The following is a 20,446-nucleotide window of genomic DNA, read 5'->3' on the forward strand; positions in this document are numbered from 1 at the left end:
CACAATCAAACATAATGTGGAGACTTACATGTGTATGGCAAGAAGTCTAGAGTGCACACCATCTCCAGGCAGTGGGAGGTGCTAATGAGGCAGGACTTCTACTTCCTTCTTTATTTATACACACTTTTAATTATTTGACTTTTTTTTTTCCCCAAGAAGCACATTTCACTTTTCCCCCCAGCATTAGGGATTAAACCCAAGCGTGCTTTACCACTGAGTTATATCCCAAGCCTCTTTTGTTTTGAGATAGGGTTTCACTAAGTTGAACAGGCTGACCTCAAACTTGCAATCCTCCTGCCTTACCCTCTCAAGTAGCAGAATTACAGGTGCACACCACTGTGCCTGGCTAGGTTATTACATTTGAACTGATGAAAACTGCAGACAGTATGCCAAACCATGTTCTTCCTAGAGAATAAGTAGAGTCTACAAATTGTGTTATCAGTTGTTTTAGCTTTATTCTCATAAGTTACACCTAGAAAGAAATCATTTTTCTCTGTTTTTTAACAACATAATGCAAATCCTCAACGTAGATGGTATCTGCTTGATAAAGGGAGAAAACTTTGTTTCTTCTTTTGGCTGTCCAGGGGGCATTTTATTGACAATGAATCCCAAAAGGCACAGCATGCTTACTGATCTAGTCTTGGCTTATTATTATGTATACCATTTCATAGCTGAAAGTCTGACATTAAACGTCTAAAACATACTCAAAATGTGTTTTCTTCTCCATTAACATGACTGTTCAGAACAGCTCATTTTATAATTAGAATAAATATATATTATAACAGAGCAGGTACATTAATCTCAGAATTCTTAGTGTTAAAAACTGCTAATTCATAGAAAGCAACAGCTTGTAACAATGAATCATACAACTCTTCTCTTCTGTGTGAGTCAGCAGGTGAAAACATTTGTCTGTAGTGTACTACTTTATCTGGTGGGAAGAACACTCGAGGCTTTGCCTTCAGTACAGACTCAGAGAGGAACTGCTTCACTAGTTCTTTCCCACTAGTCCGAGTGTCACCAATCATCAGTTTAAAGTGCTTCCCCACTGCATTTCGATTCATGCTCAGCACATGATGCTGGCCATCCTGGGCGAAAGTTTTATTTAATAATGCATACAGCATGGCTTCTATGATATGAAAATGTAACAGTACAGGAAACAGAGATGAGTTTTGAATGGAAAGTCCTATTTTTTCCAGAACATAGAGATCTGCTTTAGGCATCTTTGAAATGACCGAAGAGATCTTTATTAAAACAAACAAACAAAAGACAAAATAAGTAAGCAGAAATAATTCATTTAGTTTTATGTTCATTTCTATCTTAAAATATTCTAATTAGGTAACTTACATAATAACACTTGACAATTTTGAAATAAGTGAAAAAGCATTTTATGGGTAGCCAAGTTCTGGTCATGACTTTTTCAGGAATGAACTAAGATGTTTAAGTCCTCAGTACCAGTTTCTTCATCTGTAAAATAGGCTTCATAATTTCTAAAAATCTATATGGACTTAATTTCAGACAACTTGCTGGGCACACACCTGTAATACCAGCAATACCAGCTCTTCAGAAGGCTGAGGCAGGAGGATCACCAAGTTCAAGGCTAGCCTTGCGACTTAGACACTGTCTCAAGATAAAAAATAAAAAGGTCTGGGATATAGCTAGTGGTAGAGCACCTCTGGGTTCAATCCCCAGTACCAAAAAAGAAAAGTAAAAATTAGACAACTCAGAACTTTTATGAACCATTTAAAATTTTCTAGACAGACTTGTGGCACACACCTATAATCCCAGTGGCTCAGGAGGTTGAGGCAGGAGGATCACAAGTTCACAACCAGCGGGTTGTAGCTCAGTGATAGAGCACTTTCCTAGCACATGTGAGGCACTGGGCTTGTTCCTTAGCACCACATAAAAATAAATAAAATCATTGTGTCCATCTACAACTAAAAATATTTTAAAAATAAAAAAACAAACCAAAACCCTATCTCAAAAAATAAAAAGGGTTGGGGATGTGATTCAGTGTTTAAGCACCCCTGGATTCAATCCTCTAGTACCAAAAAACAAACAAACAAAAAAACCTAGGGCAGAGTATAGCTAACCAAGAATTAATAATCTGCAAATGACTGAACAGCAGTTTTCATAATCAGGACAGTAATTCCCAACCATTTCACAAGATTTTGAAGACTTAAATGAAAGAATGATAGTATTTTGAAAATAAGCTATGAATACAAAATAGTGATATTTTATGACATGCAGAATATACTTTACCATTGATTTTCCAACATCTGCCTTTGATACATAAGGCATTTCTTGAACTAATCAAAAAATCAAAAGTGACAAAAACAATAGGAGTGCTTCAGTAATAAGTATCACAAATAATAACCAACTATCATTTTATTACATTCCTTTTGGGAGCAGAAGATTAAAAACTACCAAAGAAGCTATGCAGGCGTGCACAAGGAGCTAGACAGTGACAGGAATGTGGAGGTGCAGCAGCCTTACCTCTTTTAAATAGAGTGATGATGGGTACGTTCTATTCATTAATTTCCAATAGTCACTTTGTTGCCAGTCCAGCACTGTCAGTTTGTGATCAAGGTGAGCCCAGGCAATTCTTTGAGTACCAAAAACAATAGACACAATACTATTGACTGCCTAAAAGAGAAGAGCTGATTTAATTACAAGTGTAACTTCGTCTTTTTTTTTTGGCAGTACAAGGGATTGAACCCAGGAATATGCTACCATGTATACATGTGCTGTTTTTTGTTTTTTTTTTTTCCCTCCTGGGAAGAAGGTCCATAGCTTCCACTGGATTTAAAAAAAAACTCCAGCTCTTTTTATATTATTTTGAGACAAGGTCTCACTAAGGCTGAAGCTGGTCTCAAACTTTCAATCCTACTATCTCAGCTTCCCAAGTCATTGAGATTACAAGCATGTGCTACTACACCTGGCTCAAGTATAAACATTTTTCTTCATCAAATGTAAACATTTTAACAGATGCAAAACCTAATTTACAAACTCAGAATGCCAAACTAGTTGATATAAATTTATTTAGTTTATGAACTGAGAATTATTAATGTGCTAGACATTGGGAAACAAGAAACATAACATTTGATTTTAAGAAATAGTAAGATTTACATTTCAGAAAAATCATTGACAGCGGTGTGGGAGATGGACTAGAAGGGACTAACAAAAGGTAGGGATTGGTGTAAGGTACTGTTATAACAAAGTATTAAGAACAACACAATGACAAGAAGAGGAAATAGTGGGAGTAGAACTGATACTCAACTGGATGGTACATTCAAGCAAGACAAAGGTAAGCAGCAAATCAACTGGGAACATGGGGGAGATGAGGTTTTTTTGTTTTTTTTAATGAGTTAATATCAGAGCTACTAATATGTATAACAGCTGATTGGATATATGGATTTAGCTCTGCCGAGTCTAGGCTAGAAATAAAGTATAACGGTATCACCTCACTCCCACAGGCTCATTTAGTTGTAATGGAGAGAGACACTACTAATATGTTCTATAGATGCAAGGGCAGATAGGCCAGAACAATTTATAACTCTACACCCATCTCCCTTTCACCGCTACATAAATATCCGCAAGCAGAATAATTTGGATGCCAAGACATCTACAAAACACAGACTGTCTTTCGATTCTTTTCTTTAGCTCAATTATTCAAGTTTTAGGATGCATAAGCATTACTGAACCATACTGCACATAGTACTTCCTTGGGCAATAGAGTTTAAGGATTGCACTACACAATTTTCTCATACACACTGACTATAAAACCTAAGCCCTAAACAAGATGCAACCCCACTATAATATGAATATAGTTTTAGCTATGAATTTGGGTGAAAATATTCCCTGAAAAATGTGGATGAAATATGTTCCACTTCAACTGCAGCAGGAATCCTAGCCTGAGCTTGCACATAGACATAATGGAATCTGCAAGTCCTCTGAGAGCATATGTAACATTCTGTGTATATGTACTGTGTTTTTCTTCTGGGACCTAAGGTCTATAGCTTTCATCTTTTTTTCCAAAATTATCCATATAGGTGGGTGTGGTGGCACACTCCTATAATCGCAGTGACTTTTGAGAGGCCAAGTCAGAGTTTGAGTTTAAAGCCAGCCTCAGCAACTTGGTGAAACCTTGTCTCAAAAAAATAAAAGGGCTGGGGATGTGGCTCAGTGGTTAAGCATCCCTGGGTTTTTATTTTTTGGTAACAAAAAGAAGAAAAAAAAAATTTAAAAATATCCATATTCCCCCAAAAACCTGAGAACCACTGTTTCAGATAAAAATGATACTTCTTATTATGAGACAAGCGAATATTTTATCAAGCAATGTGACACAGGACCTAAATGCTTGACACAGCTTAATGCTTGACTGATGTGTCAAGTAATGTGAATACGTGTCTTTTAAGATAACATTGGAAGATTTGCTTTTAGAATGCTTGTTAAAGGTGGCAGTGGGTTGGGCATGGTGGCATACACCTGTAATCCCAGCAACTTGGGAGGCTGCAGCAGGGGGATTGCAAGTTTGAGGCCAGTCTCAGCAACTTAGCAAGACCCTGTCTCAAAAAAGTAAAAAGGTCTGGTGATGTTGCTCAGTGATAATCCCCAGTACCAAAAAAAAAAAAAACAACAACAAAAAAAACCAGGTGGCAGTGGGGACAGAAAATAAATTTAAATTCTGCTGGCAAGACGGGTATACTGTTCTAGAATCACTCCTCAACCATAATCTATATTTACATCTCATTATTTCCAACATAACCCTCAAACACAGCTGGGTATCTTACAACAGTTCTCTCTCTATATTTTTTTTTTCCTTTTTTGTACTGGGGAATTGATCCCAGAAATACTTAACCACTAACCACATTCCCAGCCCTTTTATTTTTTATTTTGAGACAGGGTCTTGCTAAGTTGCTTCGGCCTCCCTAAGTTGCTGAGGGTGGCTTTGTATTTGTAATTCTCATGTCTCAGACTCCCACTGAGCTGCTGGGATTACAGGCATGTGCCACTGTGCCTGGTTTACCTTGCATAGACCTACTTCTTGACATTGACTGTTCTATCTAGAATGCTCTCCTTTTCCAGCCACCCTAATTTTTCTCTCCTTCAAAATCCAAATTGAGTTGTTCTAGTAAACAGTCATATCTGTTTTCCCTTCTCTCACTTGTCAATGTACTGTCTATACATCTCACGTGATGGTACTCACACACTTTGTGTAATAGGTCATCTATTTATGTCCAGATCCTCCAACTAGGCATGAAGAACCTGGTTTTAGTAACTTCTCAATCCAATGCCCAGAAGAGTGCTTTCCAAAGTTCTCAAAACATTAGGCAGTGTAAGAAAATGACATACCTTAAGTCTCTCTCTTTCTATGTCTGGTTTGATGAGCTTTCCCAACAGCCGGTTTTCCTGTAACTTTCTTTTTTTCTTCTCACTCTCTGGACAAAGAATGGCGTAACAAACTTGAACAATAGTTTTATACTGGAACGAGGGCACATTCATCAAACTCTCCAAATCCTGAAACGGCCCAAATTTTTCTCTGTGCTCTATAATATTGATGGACTTTCTTCCATGAAGCAATTTGAAAGCTTCAAGTTCTTTATTAGATGCTGTATTCAACACATGCAGGATGGAGGCCTGCTGTTCTGAAGAGAAGAGCTTGTCGAGTGCATTTCCAGACTCCTTTGCATTTTCATTACAAAAAGAAACATTGGTAATAGTTTTCTCAGGTGCAGTGGATTTTTTCCGACAGCAGAAATTATGTAGGGCCTGGAACAAGGATAACTCCAGTGGAACTGGAAAGGATCTCCATCTCCCTAAATGGAAAATTAACAAAATATAAACCAGGATGTCCTACTTCCTTTTAGTGTTAGTTACAAGCTTGACCAGGTCCTTTGCAAAGTCACAAAGAATTGCCAGTAATTTAAGAGATACTTGACTATGTTAGCCAGGCGCAATGACACACCTGTAATCCCAGAAACTCTGAAGGCTAAGGCAAGAGGTCAGAAATTTCAAGGTCAGTCTCAGCAGTTTAGTGGGACCCTCCGTAACTTATCGAGATCCTGTCTCAAAAAAGGGTGGGGATGCAGCTCTGTGATAAAGCACCCTGGATTCAACCCACAGTATAAAAACAAAATATTAATAAACTAATAAGTAAAAAGAAATAATGGATCATATTAAATTATTACAGAGAATCTCCTTTAAAATAGAATATATAATTTTTGTTGTTCTGTTTTGGGGGATTGAATACAGGTACTTTATCATTGAACTCCATCCTCAAGTCCTTTTTACTTGTTTTGAGACAGAGTCTTGCTAAGTTGCTGAGGCTGGCCTCAAACTTATCCTCCATTCTCAGCTCTTGAGTCAGGGGTTTATAGGCCCATGCCTCCGTGGGCCTGTAGTTTTGTTGCCTTTAGGGCTTTTGTTGGTTTTAAGTCATAAAAGTTGTCTTCTGATTTTTATGGGTCAGTCCTAAATGTTACTACCTAGAAACTATTTTATGCCTGTCAAGGAGTTGTAGTTACGGGCTGGGTTTATAATGCAATGGTAGATCGCTTGCCTATCACTCCTGAGATATTGGGTGGATCCCCAGCAGCACTTGGTTTTTAGCTGAAATAATTATTTCAACGCTTAACTTTTTTTATATTTACAATATAAGAGGGATCTTTATGTAACTGATGTCTCAAGATTTATCACTTCTATTTTCACTACTTCCTCGTGGTGGAATTAAGAAAATTAAATTTTAAACCTTTATAAGAAATGTTTTAGCCAAGTGGTATATTTAAGAGCGGTTTTAATTTTCTTCTATGACAATGTTTTTGCAAGCAGAAGAAACACCATAAAATGAATAACTTTGTAAAACCAGGAAAAGTTACTCTGACATCGCAGCTACAGGGAATAAAGCAGCCAGAAGTAATAAGCAAGTTGCTGTTAGAATCTGAATCCTCTTGGATTCGATCCCCAGTACTGGAAAAAATAGATAAAATCTGAATCCTCCGCCTGCGCCCTGGGCCAGGGAAGCACACAAGCTCCGAGGTTCGGAGACCAGAACTGCCTGACAGCTCGGGTGCAGCTCCAAACGGACGACCTGGTTATGGGACAGGAGAAAACAAACACTCGAGGTTCAGGGGCAGATGGGAAAACAACTCTGTACTCTAGGTACCCTACCTCCCACTTTGAGCAGACAAGACAAGTTCATTCTCCAGTCACACCAGCAGGTTCGACGCTAAGACTTCCTCCATTGACTTCCGGTTCCTGTTTGCTTCGCCACAAAACGTCCGGCCTGGGCTCCGCGGAAAGAGTCCGGCCGAAGGGTCGTTCCGAGGCACACCTGGCTTTGCAGTGGTTCGACCGGCGGCCACGCCCCTGTGCGCGTCTTCTGAGGCCTTGGGTGACCTGCAGACTTTTTCCGTTGCTTCCGGGAAACGTTCTTGCCCTCTCCTGCCCGTGGCAGCTGCTGGACCAAATCCCCGGGAAGGAAACACCTAGGCTAGTTTTATTTGTAACTGGTTATGTCCCTCTTTGGAGTAAATGCCCTGGGCTGATTAGAGACGCATAGTTTGAGGAACTCCGCTTGGTACCTAGCTTGAAGCGTAGTCCAGAGGTGGGGACGTGAGAGCCAGGAACCGTAGAAAGGTGCACCAATAACCACTCTCTTCAGGTCGAGTGGAATAACTGAGGGAAGTCCGAATTGTTTCAGAAGCTCAGTAAGGAAAAGAGGGCAGGCAAGATAGGGAGGACGAGGAAGGATGGGGAAACTTTAGCCAGTTTTGTGAAAAACAGGGAAGTCAGGAGGGAGGAAAAGTGATGGGTTTTTGTTTTTGTGGGGCAGCAATAGATTCATTGTCCGCGTAGATATTGTCCAGAAGGCAATGAGGATGTGGGGAATAATAAATATTAGTAGGAATTACTCATAGGAATTCTAAGAATCTTGACAGTTTCTGGGGGAAGTTAGGAATCTAACAAGAAATAGTTTTTGTGCAAAATCCTCCAAGTCAGGAGAAAACTTTACATTTCACTCCAGAGCTTATGCAACTTAATGAGATATTGTAATTGAATTGCATTCTTCAAAAAAGATACATTGAGGTGGGCTCAGTGGCACACACCTGTAATCCCAGCAGCTCGGGAGGCTGAGGCCGGAGGATTGTGAGTGCAAAGCAGCCTCAGCAACTTAGAAAGGTCCTGTCTCAAAAAAAAAAAAAAAAAAAAAAAAAAAAAAGTGTGTGGGGTGTGGGGGCTCTGGGGATGATGCTCCGTGGTTGAGTGTCTCTGGGTTCAATCCCCAGTGCCAAAAAAAAAAAAGATGTTGAAGTTCTAACCCTTAGTATCTCAGAATGTGACCTTATTTGAAAATAAAGGCATTGTAGATGTAAGTAGTTAAAATAAGGTAGGGTCTGGGTGGTAGCTCAGTGGTAGCATGCTTGCCTAGCATGCACCAGTCACAGGTTGCAGTTCCCAGCACCTCATCACACCACACAAACCAAAAGGTGAAAATAAACTACCAGGCACAGTCACTACCTATGGTCCTGGTTACTCCAGAGGCTATGGGAAGATCATCTGAGTCCAAGAGTTTAAGACCAGCCTTGTCAAATAGTAACACCCCAGTATCAAACACAAAGAAAAAGAAAAAATGAGATGATGGATGCTGGCCTGGAGCAGTGATTTATCCAATATGACCCTTGTCCTTATAAAAAGATGGTCATGTGAACTTATGATGAAGATGGTTGGAATGATAGAACTACATGCCAAGAAGGGCATTCACCTGAAGCTGGAGAAAGGCATGGAACAGATTCTCCTCAGAACCCTCAGAGGTACCAACCCTGCTGACATCTTGCTTTCAGACTTCTAGCCTTCTAAACTGTGAGAGAATAAATTTCTCTTATTGTAACCCTCCCCATTCATGGTAACTTGTTACAGCATCTGGAAGAAACTAATACATGAAATTAATTCATAAGGAGTCCTGGTGATGCTTTCAGAGATGGTGTAGTTCTCTGGCAAGACATAACTTAGCACTTACTTCACAAACTTAAAGTTTTTTATCCTCTCTTAACCTCAGCTTCCCCATTTGTAAAATGGAGATAATGATACCTTACTCACAAGACAACTTGGAGTATTCACAAGAAACAGGATGTAGAGAACCCAATATGTAATAAAAGTTTCAAGAAATGTTAGTTTTCTCATTAAGCATCGGTTTTTCTTCAGAACTAATGACCTTGAGGAGAAAGGCCCTCCTTCCTCAGAGCATTCATTCAGAATTATACTTTGACCAGACTGAAAGTGGTAGGGAAAAAGACAGTCAGTGTGCATGATTCACTGTAAACCAGAATCAGTACATTCAAAATGAAAATCAACATCTTCCTTCAGAAACTAACTCCTTCTCACTTCCCTGATTCTATCAGTCAGATATAGAAATCGCTGGCTCACTTTAATTAACACAGGTTAATTTTTTATGGGAAAACATTAAAAATGAATGTTCTATAACATCATGACCTTTAGGCAGACAAACATTTCTTATCAAGATTTAAAAAGTATTAAAGAAAAATGGATAAACTGGATTTAATTAAAGTCAGAATGTCTGTTCATTAAAAAACACCACTGAAAGAGTGAAATGGCAAGCTATAGAGTGCAAGAAGAGATTTACAATGCTATAACTGAATCCAGAATATATCTGTATCTGGAACATATTTTCAAAATTTCTACAAATTCTTAAAAGAGATGAAGGTAACCCAATTAAAAAATGGGCAAAGGCCAGGCATGGGGGGTTAATCCTAGTGGCTGGGGAGGCTGAGGCAGGAGGATTGCAGTTCAAAGCCAACCTCAGCAACTTAGGGAGACCCTAAACAACTCAACAAGATCCTCTAAATAAAATATTAAAAATGGATTAGGGGGGCTGGGGAGATAGCTCAGTTGGTAGAGTGCTTGCCTCATAAGCACAAGGCCCTGGGTTCAATCCCCAGCACTGAAAAAAAAAAATGGACTAGGGATGTGGCTCAGTGGTTAAGGACCCCCTCAGTTCAATTCCTGGTACCAAAATAAAAAAAAAAGAGTGAAGACTTGAATAGATACATCACCTAAGAAGTCTATTCAAATGACCAATAAACAGATGAATAGATTTTCAATTTTATTAGTTATCAGGGAATGAAAATTAAAATACTTTGTGATACCACTACATACCCACGAGGATAGCTAAAATGAAAATAGACAGTATTAATGCATCAGTAGATTGGCGTGTTGGCAAGGATGTAGAACAACTGGAAATGTCATACATGCTAATGGAACCGCGGATTGGTACAATCTCCTTGGAATATTGGCAATATCTAGTTTCTGATAAAAGTTGAAGATACATATATAACCTATGACCCAGCAATCTGACCCCTGGGTGTATGTCCAATGTAATGCAAACACGTACACTTTAAGATGTGTATCAGGTTGAACTACACATATGAAATTGCCAATATTTAACAGCTGTCAAATAGCAATTTCACATTATTAATTTCACATTATTGCATGATTATAAGACTGTTCATACTGTCTTGTATTAGCGAAAACATGGACTACTTTAATGTCAAATGATTGGGCATATACTGAGAAACATCATCTTCATCCAGCAACATGGATGAATCTCATAAATATAATGTCCAGTTAAAGAATCCACACACTTATATATGAAGTACAAAACCAGATAAAAATAATCTAAGATGATAAAAATCAGGTTACCTTTGGGACTGGTCACTGAAAAGGGAGGGAGTCTTTTGGGATGACAGTTATATTCTTTGTGTTTTTTTAAGCTCTGGGTACTACTTAAACGTGTAAAACCCATCAAGTTCAAGTGTATGATATGTGTCATCCAGGCTTAGTCACAGCTACCTTGTACTTGTTATACTTTAATAAAGATTGCTTGAAAGGTTAATTTTCCAAATTACTTTGAATTAGATATGCATCTATAAGGTTTGAATGTTTACTTAGTGACACAATCTACTTAGTGACACAATCTACTCTCTACAGTCCCCAGAGTCCTTTGTCTCTTCAGATGCAGCTAGACTCCCAAGAAAGAGCTGCTAGTTCTGCAGCACATGGTGTATCTCTTTGCCCCACCCCGCAACCTCTGTGTTATTTTACAGCAGAAAAATAATTGGTTCTACAAATCTTAATCGAGGAGAAGCTTTGTTCTTTTCTGCTTTTATGTTATATTTTATCATTGTTTTTTCAATAGTGTACAGAACTAAAATAGTTAAGCAAATGATCAAAAAATTTTAAGACCCTCAGCAATTTAGTAAGGCCCTAAGTGACTTAGTGAGACCCTGTCTCAAAACAAAAAGTAAAAAGGGCTGTGGATGTGACTGGGTCCAATCCCCAGTACCAAAAAAATGTTTTTAAATCAACATTCATACAACATTCCAGAATCAGATTACTTGAGCTCCAACACTGCTACATCTTATGTAGGTATCTCAGTTTATTGCTATAAGCACAGTTTCCTCTTTTGCAAATTAAGGCTCAAAGTACCCCTCTTAGGAGATTATTGTGCAAATTAAATTATAGTAATCACTGGTAAACTATGTTATACAAGGAGAGATGTTATTAATTGGACAATTGAGTATATAGACTAAGATGAGATGTGGTTTTCTAAGAAAAGGCCTCAAGAAAAAAAAAATACCCTGATGCTTTGTAAGACAATCCCTGATGCAGTTAATTTAGATATAACTAAAGGAAATAGAAGTCGGGGGTTTTGTTTTTGTTTTTGTTTTGGTACTGGGGATTGAACTCAGGGCACTTGACCACTGAGCTACATCTCCAGCCCTCTTTTGTATTTTATTTATAGATAGTGTCTCACTGAGTTGCTTAGCACCTCGTCTTTGCTGAGGCTGACTTTGAGCTCTTGGTCCACCTGCCTCAGCATCCCGAGCCGCTGGGATTACAGGCATGGGCCACCACACCAGGCTTGAAGTTGGGGATTCTTGAACCCAGTTTTTAAAGTCTAATTCTATAGACAAACTGCCCCACACCCCACCAATATTCAAATTTTTAACAGATGTCACTCCAATCCCTTCAGCTGCAGTTTTGACTAAACCTGGATGACTAACTTCTTATTCAGTGTTCCAGGTAAAGGTTTGAATTTAAAACAATTATCCTGTGTCTGCTCAGGCTTTATTTTCTGGTTCCTCAGATCTTATCACTGAACTTCTCATTTCTCTGACTCTGTTGGCTGTCACGTTTTATTCTGAATGCAAACTTTCATAAGGACTGCCTGTATTATGATGGTCTCAATTCCACTCAAATCAATCACTATCTTTTGAAGTTGTGGCAAAATTCACATATGAAAATTCACCATTTTAACCTTTTTTTTTTTTTTTGGTATCAGGGATTGAACCCAGGGGCACTTAACCACTGAGCCACATCCCATTTCTTTTTATATTTTATTAGAGACAGGGTCTCACTCAGTTGCTTAGTGCCTCGCTAAGTTGCTGAGGCTGGCTTTGGACTTTCAATCTTCCTGCCTCAGCCTCCCGAGTTGCTGGATTACAGGTGTGAGCCACCATGCCCAGCCCTTTCAAACCATTTCAGTGTGCAATTAAGCTGCACTGAGTACACTCACAGTGTTGTGCAACCATAGCCACTGTCTAGTTTCAGAACATTTCCACTGTCTAGTTTCAGAACATTTCCAACACCTCATAGGAAACCTCATTCCCATTTAGCAGTAATTCTCTAATCCCTGACACATACACATACCCCACCCTGCAAACACTATTTGCTTTCTTTCTCCGTGAATTAGCCTATCTTGAACATTTCACAGAAATGGATCAATCAACATATTTTGGACCCAACACTTGCTAGACACCAAGGGTATAAAGATGAATGTGACAACTTGCACTTAACCGGATCACTGCTGATTGAAACAAAATCAGTTAAAAAACAAGTGTAGAACAAAGTGATGATTGTTGTGATAGAAATACAAACGTTGTGAGAACATCTGGCTATAAGGGCAGGCTGTAAGAAATGAGGTTTTGAATTTGGGCACAGAAGCAGAAGTTCACTAGACCCAGGGCAGCTAGTGAAGAGGAAGAGGCAGCTGTAGTTGGAGAGGGAGCAGCATGAGTGAGGTGCCATTGCATAGAGTTGGACAGCTCTGTGCTCAAAAGATGTTATCACCGCAGGACCTTTGCACTCCCTCTTTGCTTTTCCTGATACACTCTTGTTTCAGATAGGTGCAGAATTGCCTGGACCCTTCCTTCAGATCTTTGCAGACATGTGGCCTCCTCATTTCCTTGACTTCCCTATCAAAATAGCATCTTCTATCTTTCTCTAACCTTTTATTCTGTTTATTTTTCTTTATAGCACTTGTCACTTTTACACCAAATTGTGTATATGTGTATTGGTTTCTCTATTCATTTTCTGTCTTCTCAACCTGAAAGTAAGCTCTATGAAGGCAACAAGAACCCCAGCACCCTTTCCAGTAGTAGGCACAAAGTAGGTGTCCTGTGAATAGTTAATGAATGACCAAACAAAGACTTTGGCAGTATTGTAATGGGGAGTCCCTCTGGGTTCTGAGCTGGTTCCTGGTGTTGCAGACAAGGTGGTATTGAACATAGAAATACATAGGTAAACTTGATGGATCCTTCTGCTTGGCTGCTTGAGTGTTGGCCCTTTCACCTGCCTGCGTGTTCTTTCCTTCAAAAGTCTTCTCCTATCATTGTTTGTTATTTTTACTGATTCTCATTTTTTTTTTTTTACTTATGAAGCGAAGATTTATTGAATGAGCAGACAGGTGCTGGAGATACAACGAGAACAAAACTGGCCTGACCCCTGACCTTATGAAGCTTTAAAGAATGAAAAAAGCCAGTAAATCAGCAAGTGATTACAACAGGGAGTGAAGCACTGGGCACAAAGATGGTCATTACAGCATTATGTACACCAGCAAATAATTGTCACTTTTCTATGTCTAACAGTAAAGAAATATACAATTCCATGGACTATCATGCTGCCATTAAAATGATCTCATAAAGCATCCATGATAATGATATGAGACTTACTATGAAAAAAGTAAAAAGCTAGGAGCGGTGGTACAAACCTGTAATCCCAGCGACTCAGGAGGTTGAGGAAGGAGGATTGCAAGTTTGGGGCTAGCCTTGGCAACTTAGCAAGACCCTATCTCAAATAAAAAATTAGAAAATTAAAAAGGGCTAGGGACGTACCTCAGTGGTAAAATGCCTCTACCAAAAAGAAAAAAAAAAAAGTAAATAAGGGGTATAAAGGAATGTAAAGTTGTATGAAAACATAGTCAATCATATTAAAATATGCATAAACACCAGAAATAAACTCACAAAAAATGTTAGTGATGTTTGAGAGCAGAACTGTTCAAAGTGCAGTATCAGGCTGAACTCTAAGGTACTGCCATTTTTTTTGGTGGGGTACGGGGTTTAGACTCAGGGGCACTCAACCACTGAGCCACATCCCCAGCCATATTTTGTATTTTGTTTGGAGACAGGGTCTCAATGAGTTGCTTAGTGTCTCACTTTTGCTGAGGCTGGCTTTGAACTCACAATCCTCCTGCCTCAACCTCCCAAGTCACTGGGATTACACGCATGCACCACCACACCTGGCTACTGCCATTTTTATAAGTCATGTTCTTATGGTTCAGCCTGAGGTGCTGGTGAAAAGGGCCCAAGTTACACTTGAATTCAAATTCAGTACCATCCGTCATCCAGTGTACCTCAGTTGTGTAAACTTGGATACATTTGTTTTTGTTGTTGTTCCAGGGATTGAATCCAGGAGTGCTTAACCACTGAGCCACATCCCAAGCCCGCCCCCCACCCTTTTTAAATTTTGAGACAGGGTCTCACTAAATTGCTTAGGGCCTTGCTAAATTGCTGAGGCTGGCCTTGAACTTGTGATCCTCTGGCCTCAGCCTTCTGAGCTCCTGGGATTCTAGGAGTGGTGCTCCTGCACCACTATGCCCAGCTTGGACAAATTTACCTCATCTCTCTAGGCTACCTAGTGTACCTCTAGGGTTAGTGGCAAAGATGAAATGGAACAATGAATGTAAGCAGCCTGGAACATTGCAATCCCGGAGCAAATGGTGACCAGGACAATAAGTGACGTTTCCTTTCTTCTTTACTGTAGTTTTCACATTTCCTGTAATTATCATTTTCTTCCAAATTCTAAAGCTAATAAACACAATTATTTGGACTTACAAAGGGTCATGCTCTGCTCCCTGGGGATCTTGAGCCTGTTCCTGGGAATGTGGTTGAAGGATTTCTTCCAGCCCTTCTGTGGCCCACTCAGCTGAAGAATGACAGTGATCTGAGAACAGAGCTGGAAGTTTGTGCTCTGAGGGATGCTGGGAGCATTATTTAGAGAGGACATTCTGTCCCAGGCCTAAGCTGCTCTTTCACCCCAGCAGCTGCAGCCTGGACTAAGCACCCCAGAAAGGCTGTCTTAACCCACCCTCGCCCTGAAACCCTGGGTCACCATGCTCAGCATCTACCCAAGTCATGACAGCTCCTGCCACAAACCTCTTTCCTCAGGAGCAGCTTCTGGTTTCTAAACACAGAAGTTGAGCTCAACTTTATCATGTCCAGTACCCAGAAATGGCCTGTAGAGTTTCTGTTTGGGATGAAGAAAAGTTTTTGGAAATAAATGGTAGTAAAAATAAAGGACACAGAGGCTGGGGTTGTAGCTCAGTGGTAGAGCGCTTGCCTCAGCACCACATGAAAATAAATATAATAAAGGTTTTGTGTCCTTCTACAACTAAAAATATTTTAAAAATAAAGGGTACAAACTTTCAGTTATAAAATAAGCAGTGTCTGGGGATCTAGTGTACAGCATTGGTGGTCATGAGTGTTTTCTTTGTGATGATCATTATGTAGTGTATATGTGTATTGAACACAGTAACACATTGCACACATTAAATTCATACAAAAGTAAACCAAAAAAAATCCAGAATGAAAAGACTGAAGGAGAGGTTTCATGAAATAACCTGAGACTAAACAACACCATGATAGGAGACCTGGATTTAGGTTTCTGTTCTGCTTCATATTTGGCTGCATGACTTTGAATAACTTAACTCCTGTGAGGCTCAGCCTTCCCTTCTGCAAAATGGTGTGATTCCATGCTGCCCTCAGAAGGTGATCAGGGAGCTCAAATATATCAGATGCTGTGGAACTCTTCTGCGAAACACTCAAGAAGTATCAATTAGTGTTACCTTCCCCAGACCCCAAACAAAAAGGAAGAAGGAGGGAAAGGAACCTACTACAAATACAATACCAGAGTACTTTTTTTTTTTTTTCTCCCTCTAAGGATAACTGAAATTCCACCTTCAGGCTTTTAGAGGGGAAATGAAGGGGACCTCTCAATCTCTGGCTCCTTACTGGGAATGAGATGCCTTATTTTCTTTGGGTTGCCTCTGGGGGATGTCCAGGAAGGAGAGAGTGAGAGTCAAGGTGCCAGAGGAGAGCCGCTCGGTGTCATAATTTCGCTCTGGCATTGGGCAGAGCAGAAATGCCCTTGGCTTGTCCCCTTTTCCTTTTCAATTCCCCCTCCCTCTGCTTTCCTACCATAGGTTGCCTTTCCCATCTTTCTCCTGGGAGATTTATTTCTGTTTCTTTTTTCATCTAAAGCAGAGGAAATGAATCATCTCTTGGCTTGTTTAGTAAACAGCCTCTTGACCCCTGACCCCTGCTGGCTCTCCCACTTGATGGCTCTGTGGCTGTTCCTGGACTGGGCTTCCCCTACCCCCACAGTCAACACCCCTCATGGCTGGTTGTTCTTCAGAATGTTTCTCCTCTCTGCTCTGCCCCTGGTCCTCTCTCCTCTGGGCCTGGTGACCTGACCTTCTCTGCACTGGGGTTTATGGGAAATGACACGCAGCATTCCAGATGACAATTCCACAAGCTGGCCAGGGGGCAAGGGAAGGAAAGGAACCACTGTGATTTGAGAATATTGTGTGTCATCCCAAAGACCCAATAGGCAGGTAGATCTCAAAATCCTCATTTTACAGATGAGGAGTCCACAGTTCAGAGAAGTGAAGAAGTTTGTCCAAGGACAAACAGCAGGTGATGGGGCCAACATTCAAAGCCTGAATTTGTGTATTCCTTGAACAGTTCCATTATATTATGCTGTGTGCATGTGTGTGTATGTGTATGTTTTGAATGTGAGTCAGGCAGGTCAGCTACAATACCAGCTGCAGTCCAGTCCGTCAGGATGGAAATCTAACATCATGTGCATTAAGCCATATGCATGCCATAGATGGGGGTCTACCTAACAGGAGATGGCAAGTACATACAGTATGTATTTTACTAGGAGGTGGATGAGTCTCTGAGGATGGTATCAAGAAAAGAAGGGGCCAGGACATGCCTGAATTCCAGTGGCACAGGAGGCTGAGGCAGGAGGATTGCAAGTGCAAAGCCAGCCTCAGCAGTTTAGCGAGCCCCTAAGCAATTTAGTAAGACCCTATTTCTAAATAAAATATAAAAAGGGGCTGGGGATGTGGCTCAGTAATTGAGCCATCCTTGGTTCAAAAAGAAGAAAAGGGGATTAATGAAATGCTCATGTTCAAGTTCAAGACCATCTAAGCCCTGCCCACACCTCATGGTGATAGAACTTCACAGAAACCTGCTATGTTCAGGTTGGTTCACTTTCTGGTGAGGAGAGTCATGCAACTATTTTTGGACTTCCAAAAACGTGCAGGTGACATTTCTAGGAGATAAGAAGCATACAGGAATAACACTGCTGATACTGAACTTGCTAGTGAAGCCATGTGTGTATTTGGGGGCAGAGGGTGGAATTAACCCAAGTATGTATTACTGTGACACAAGGTGGACAGTTCCTGAGGTGGACGCTCAGGAACAAAAGGGATGGACGAATCCTATCACGGAGTTCTAGGAGAACCAGAAGGTGGAGAGAATGTTTGCGACTGGGTAGTAAGAAGGGATTCCTGAGTAGGTGATGTTTGCAATATAGCTATGTCCGGAAATAGATGTAAGATCCTAACAAAAGTTAGGTTCTTTTAATTTTTCCAAGGAGCCCCGAGATGTGTTCATATGCCCTTATTCCTCCGTTACAGCGGTGGAACCTGAGGCCCAAAGAGGCTGAACAGGTTGTCCACCGCCCTGCAGCCAGCAAGGGGCGGGCTAGAAGTTGATCTCGCTCTAGGCGACAGACTCCAAGTCCGGTGTTCCTGCTCCTCCCCACCGGTCCTTAGAGTGCAGGGCGGGACTGGCCCGGCCGCAGGCGGGGCAGAATGCCCTGGAGGGGCGGAGCTGGAGGGGTGGCGGACTGGGTCCTTTTCGGCGACCCGGACTAGCTCACTGACCATGGGCGGCCGCGGGCCCGGAGGCGGCCGGGCTGAGCCCTGCTGAGCCCGCCCCGCCCGCCATGGGCGACCGCGAGCGCAACAAGAAGCGGCTGCTGGAGCTGCTACGGGCTGCGGGCACCGGCAACGCGCACTGCGCCGACTGCGGGGCGGCGGGTAAGGGCGCGGCGGCGCGGGCGCGCGGGGCATGTGCTGCTCGGGACCCCGACCCTGGCCCGCCAAACTCCTCCCCTACGAGCACACCGGGTCCCGTCCCGTCTCCGTACGACCCAGAAGTGTCTCTTACTGAGCTCTGGGACCCCAACCCCCGTCCATTCAGTGAACCTCCCACCCGGACCCAGGACCCTGACTCTCCACGCCGGACCAGAAGCGGGTCTTTCCACGTCCTGGGACCCTCCGGATACTAGATTCGGGAGCTGGACACCCTGACCTTCCTGTCTACCCCTAACACCAGACACCCTACGGCGCAGGACCCACCTCCCTGTGCCAACTCTCGAGACCTGGGCACTTCCCGCGCCCTTGGACACAAACCTCTCACTCACCGAGGAGCCCCCGACCTCGGCCCCAAGCCTCCTGATGGTCCTGTGTCCCCTGTGCCTCCCCTGGACGCCTCCGAGAGCTTTCCCTTTCCCTCTCCACCTCGCTCAGACCTGAGGCGCCCTGTTTTCGACCTCCCCACTTGCAGCTCCCAACCCAGCTTCGCCGCGGGTCCTTCCCCAGTGCTCCTCTCAGTTCCCTCTCAGCCCTGTCACCTCATGTCGCGCCCGCCTCAGCCTCGCCCCCATCCCTTGGACTCTCTCCAAGATCTCCATCCTGTGGTCGCCGCATCACGGCGGGTGGGCCGATCAGAAGATATCATGCTAGTAACTTAGTTGTTCCAAGGTGGGGGGACCCGCGCAGGCAGGGCTGGCCACCGCCTCCGGAATCCTGTCGGGTCCTACCTATCTCAGAGCCCCAGTCTAGCTCTGGTCTCCTCGCTCAGCTCTGCTCAGCTACCCTCCTACCCCGCAGATCCCGACTGGGCCTCTTACAAGCTGGGGATCTTCATCTGTCTCCACTGCTCTGGCGTCCACCGCAACTTCCCGGACATCAGCAAAGTTAAATCCGTGAGACTCGACTTCTGGGACGACAATATTGTGGAGGTAGAAGGGCGTGCAGGTGGAGAGTCTTGGAACCGCAAAGTTGGGGTGGAGACAGGGGGAGGGTGTTCCCAGTCCCGAGAGGAGGAAACTGAAGCCCAGAGAGTGTCAGCGACTAACAGAGGAAACAGTAGACGGCATTTTAGACAGAGGCCCTAAGGACAAATCCTGACTCATTACTTGCTCACCTAGAAGCGGTGAGGCGAGGCCGGGAGCTAGTTACTTAATCCTAGCTGTGAACTCTCCGTTTCCACATGTGTATTACAGGCATACCTACCTTCTCACAGGGCTGCTGTAAGGGTTAAACGCAGGCCCAGTGGAAGCACAAAGTGAGCAGTAAATTAACAGTTGCTGTTATAATCTGTGGAAGTCCTAGACTGGGGAAAGGGAAACATGCTATGTTCCTCCCGCCCTCCCTGAGCTGGGAAGAGGACCACTTTGCTCTACTGCCCTGTGGACACTGAGGACTCCTCAGCCTGGATAGTAGTAATGTTTTGGCCAGAAAAATCTTCAGAGAGCAGGCAGTTTTATACTGTACTGGTTGGCTGAGGGGATCCAGAACAATTAGGGAAGCGGGTCACATGACTGAGCACCACTCTGTGCCAGGAACTGTGCCAGACAACTGCTAGGCTGGATGTTTTACTTACTCAGCCAACACATAGTTACTATAAGCCTACATGTGTTGGGTGCTGGGAGAGAACAGTGGACAAGACAAGGTCTTTGCTCATCCGGTACTTACATTCTAGAGCAGAAGAAAGACCGGATGCTGCTCAACCTGCACATAAGCCTGAAGGGTTTCATTTGTGCCTTTTCTTCATTTTTATATGTGAGATCCCAGGGTCACTCATGGAATAAATGGCAGAGTCAGGATTTGAACCCTATTGGGATTCAAACCTGGTGCATATACTGTGACACAGCCCAACAGTTTCTGGGAAGGCGAAAATTAGGGTTCACTCTAACCAAGGGTGTGCATTCAAAACCTGGTGTTTCTTCCCGCTTC

At 42.4% G+C, this 20,446-nt stretch overlaps 2 protein-coding genes across 4 annotated transcripts in view; one reads left to right on the top strand and one right to left on the bottom strand.

Moving 5' to 3' along the window:
• Nucleotides 1–416: 416 nt before the first annotated feature.
• On the bottom strand, nucleotides 417–19,470 carry Tefm (transcription elongation factor, mitochondrial). Of its 2 annotated transcripts, XM_047546831.1 has the most exons (5): nucleotides 19,339–19,467; nucleotides 7,168–7,453; nucleotides 5,353–5,816; nucleotides 2,494–2,643; nucleotides 418–1,241 (listed from the first exon to the last, which is right to left on the bottom strand). In XM_047546831.1, the coding sequence occupies exons 2-5, from the start codon at nucleotides 7,196–7,198 to the stop codon at nucleotides 777–779; spliced, it is 1,110 nt and encodes a 369-aa protein (XP_047402787.1). In that variant the 5' UTR covers nucleotides 7,199–7,453; nucleotides 19,339–19,467; the 3' UTR covers nucleotides 418–776. The 2 variants fall into 2 exon arrangements, with proteins under 2 accessions (XP_047402788.1, XP_047402787.1); XM_047546832.1 differs by lacking the exon at nucleotides 2,494–2,643 and having other exon boundaries at nucleotides 417–1,241; nucleotides 19,339–19,470.
• Nucleotides 18,261–20,446, top strand: part of Adap2 (ArfGAP with dual PH domains 2) — a 31,455-nt gene continuing 29,269 nt past the window's right edge. Inside the window, exons 1-2 of one of the 2 annotated variants that reach the window (XM_047546830.1) lie at nucleotides 18,261–18,463; nucleotides 19,319–19,449. In XM_047546830.1, coding sequence (XP_047402786.1) covers nucleotides 18,370–18,463; nucleotides 19,319–19,449 — 225 coding nt within the window. In that variant the 5' untranslated portion in view covers nucleotides 18,261–18,369. The remainder of the gene's footprint in view (nucleotides 18,464–19,318; nucleotides 19,450–20,446) is intronic. The other variant, XM_047546829.1, reaches the window with a different exon arrangement.

The sequence above is a fragment of the Sciurus carolinensis genome, chromosome 3, assembly GCF_902686445.1.
Source record: "Sciurus carolinensis chromosome 3, mSciCar1.2, whole genome shotgun sequence".
NCBI classification, from domain to species: domain Eukaryota; kingdom Metazoa; phylum Chordata; class Mammalia; order Rodentia; family Sciuridae; genus Sciurus; species Sciurus carolinensis.

Excerpts from the sequence above, each read along its gene's own strand:
- Tefm (XM_047546831.1), bottom strand. The coding sequence starts at position 7,198 with ATGAACTTGTCTTGTCTGCTCAAAGTGGGAG. Across the intron at positions 2,644-5,352 it reads TAGAAAGAGAGAGACTTAAG|GCAGTCAATAGTATTGTGTC; the intron begins GTATGTCATTTT and ends CTTCTCTTTTAG. Across the intron at positions 1,242-2,493 it reads CATCACTCTATTTAAAAGAG|ATCTCTTCGGTCATTTCAAA; the intron begins GTAAGGCTGCTG and ends GTTTTAATAAAG.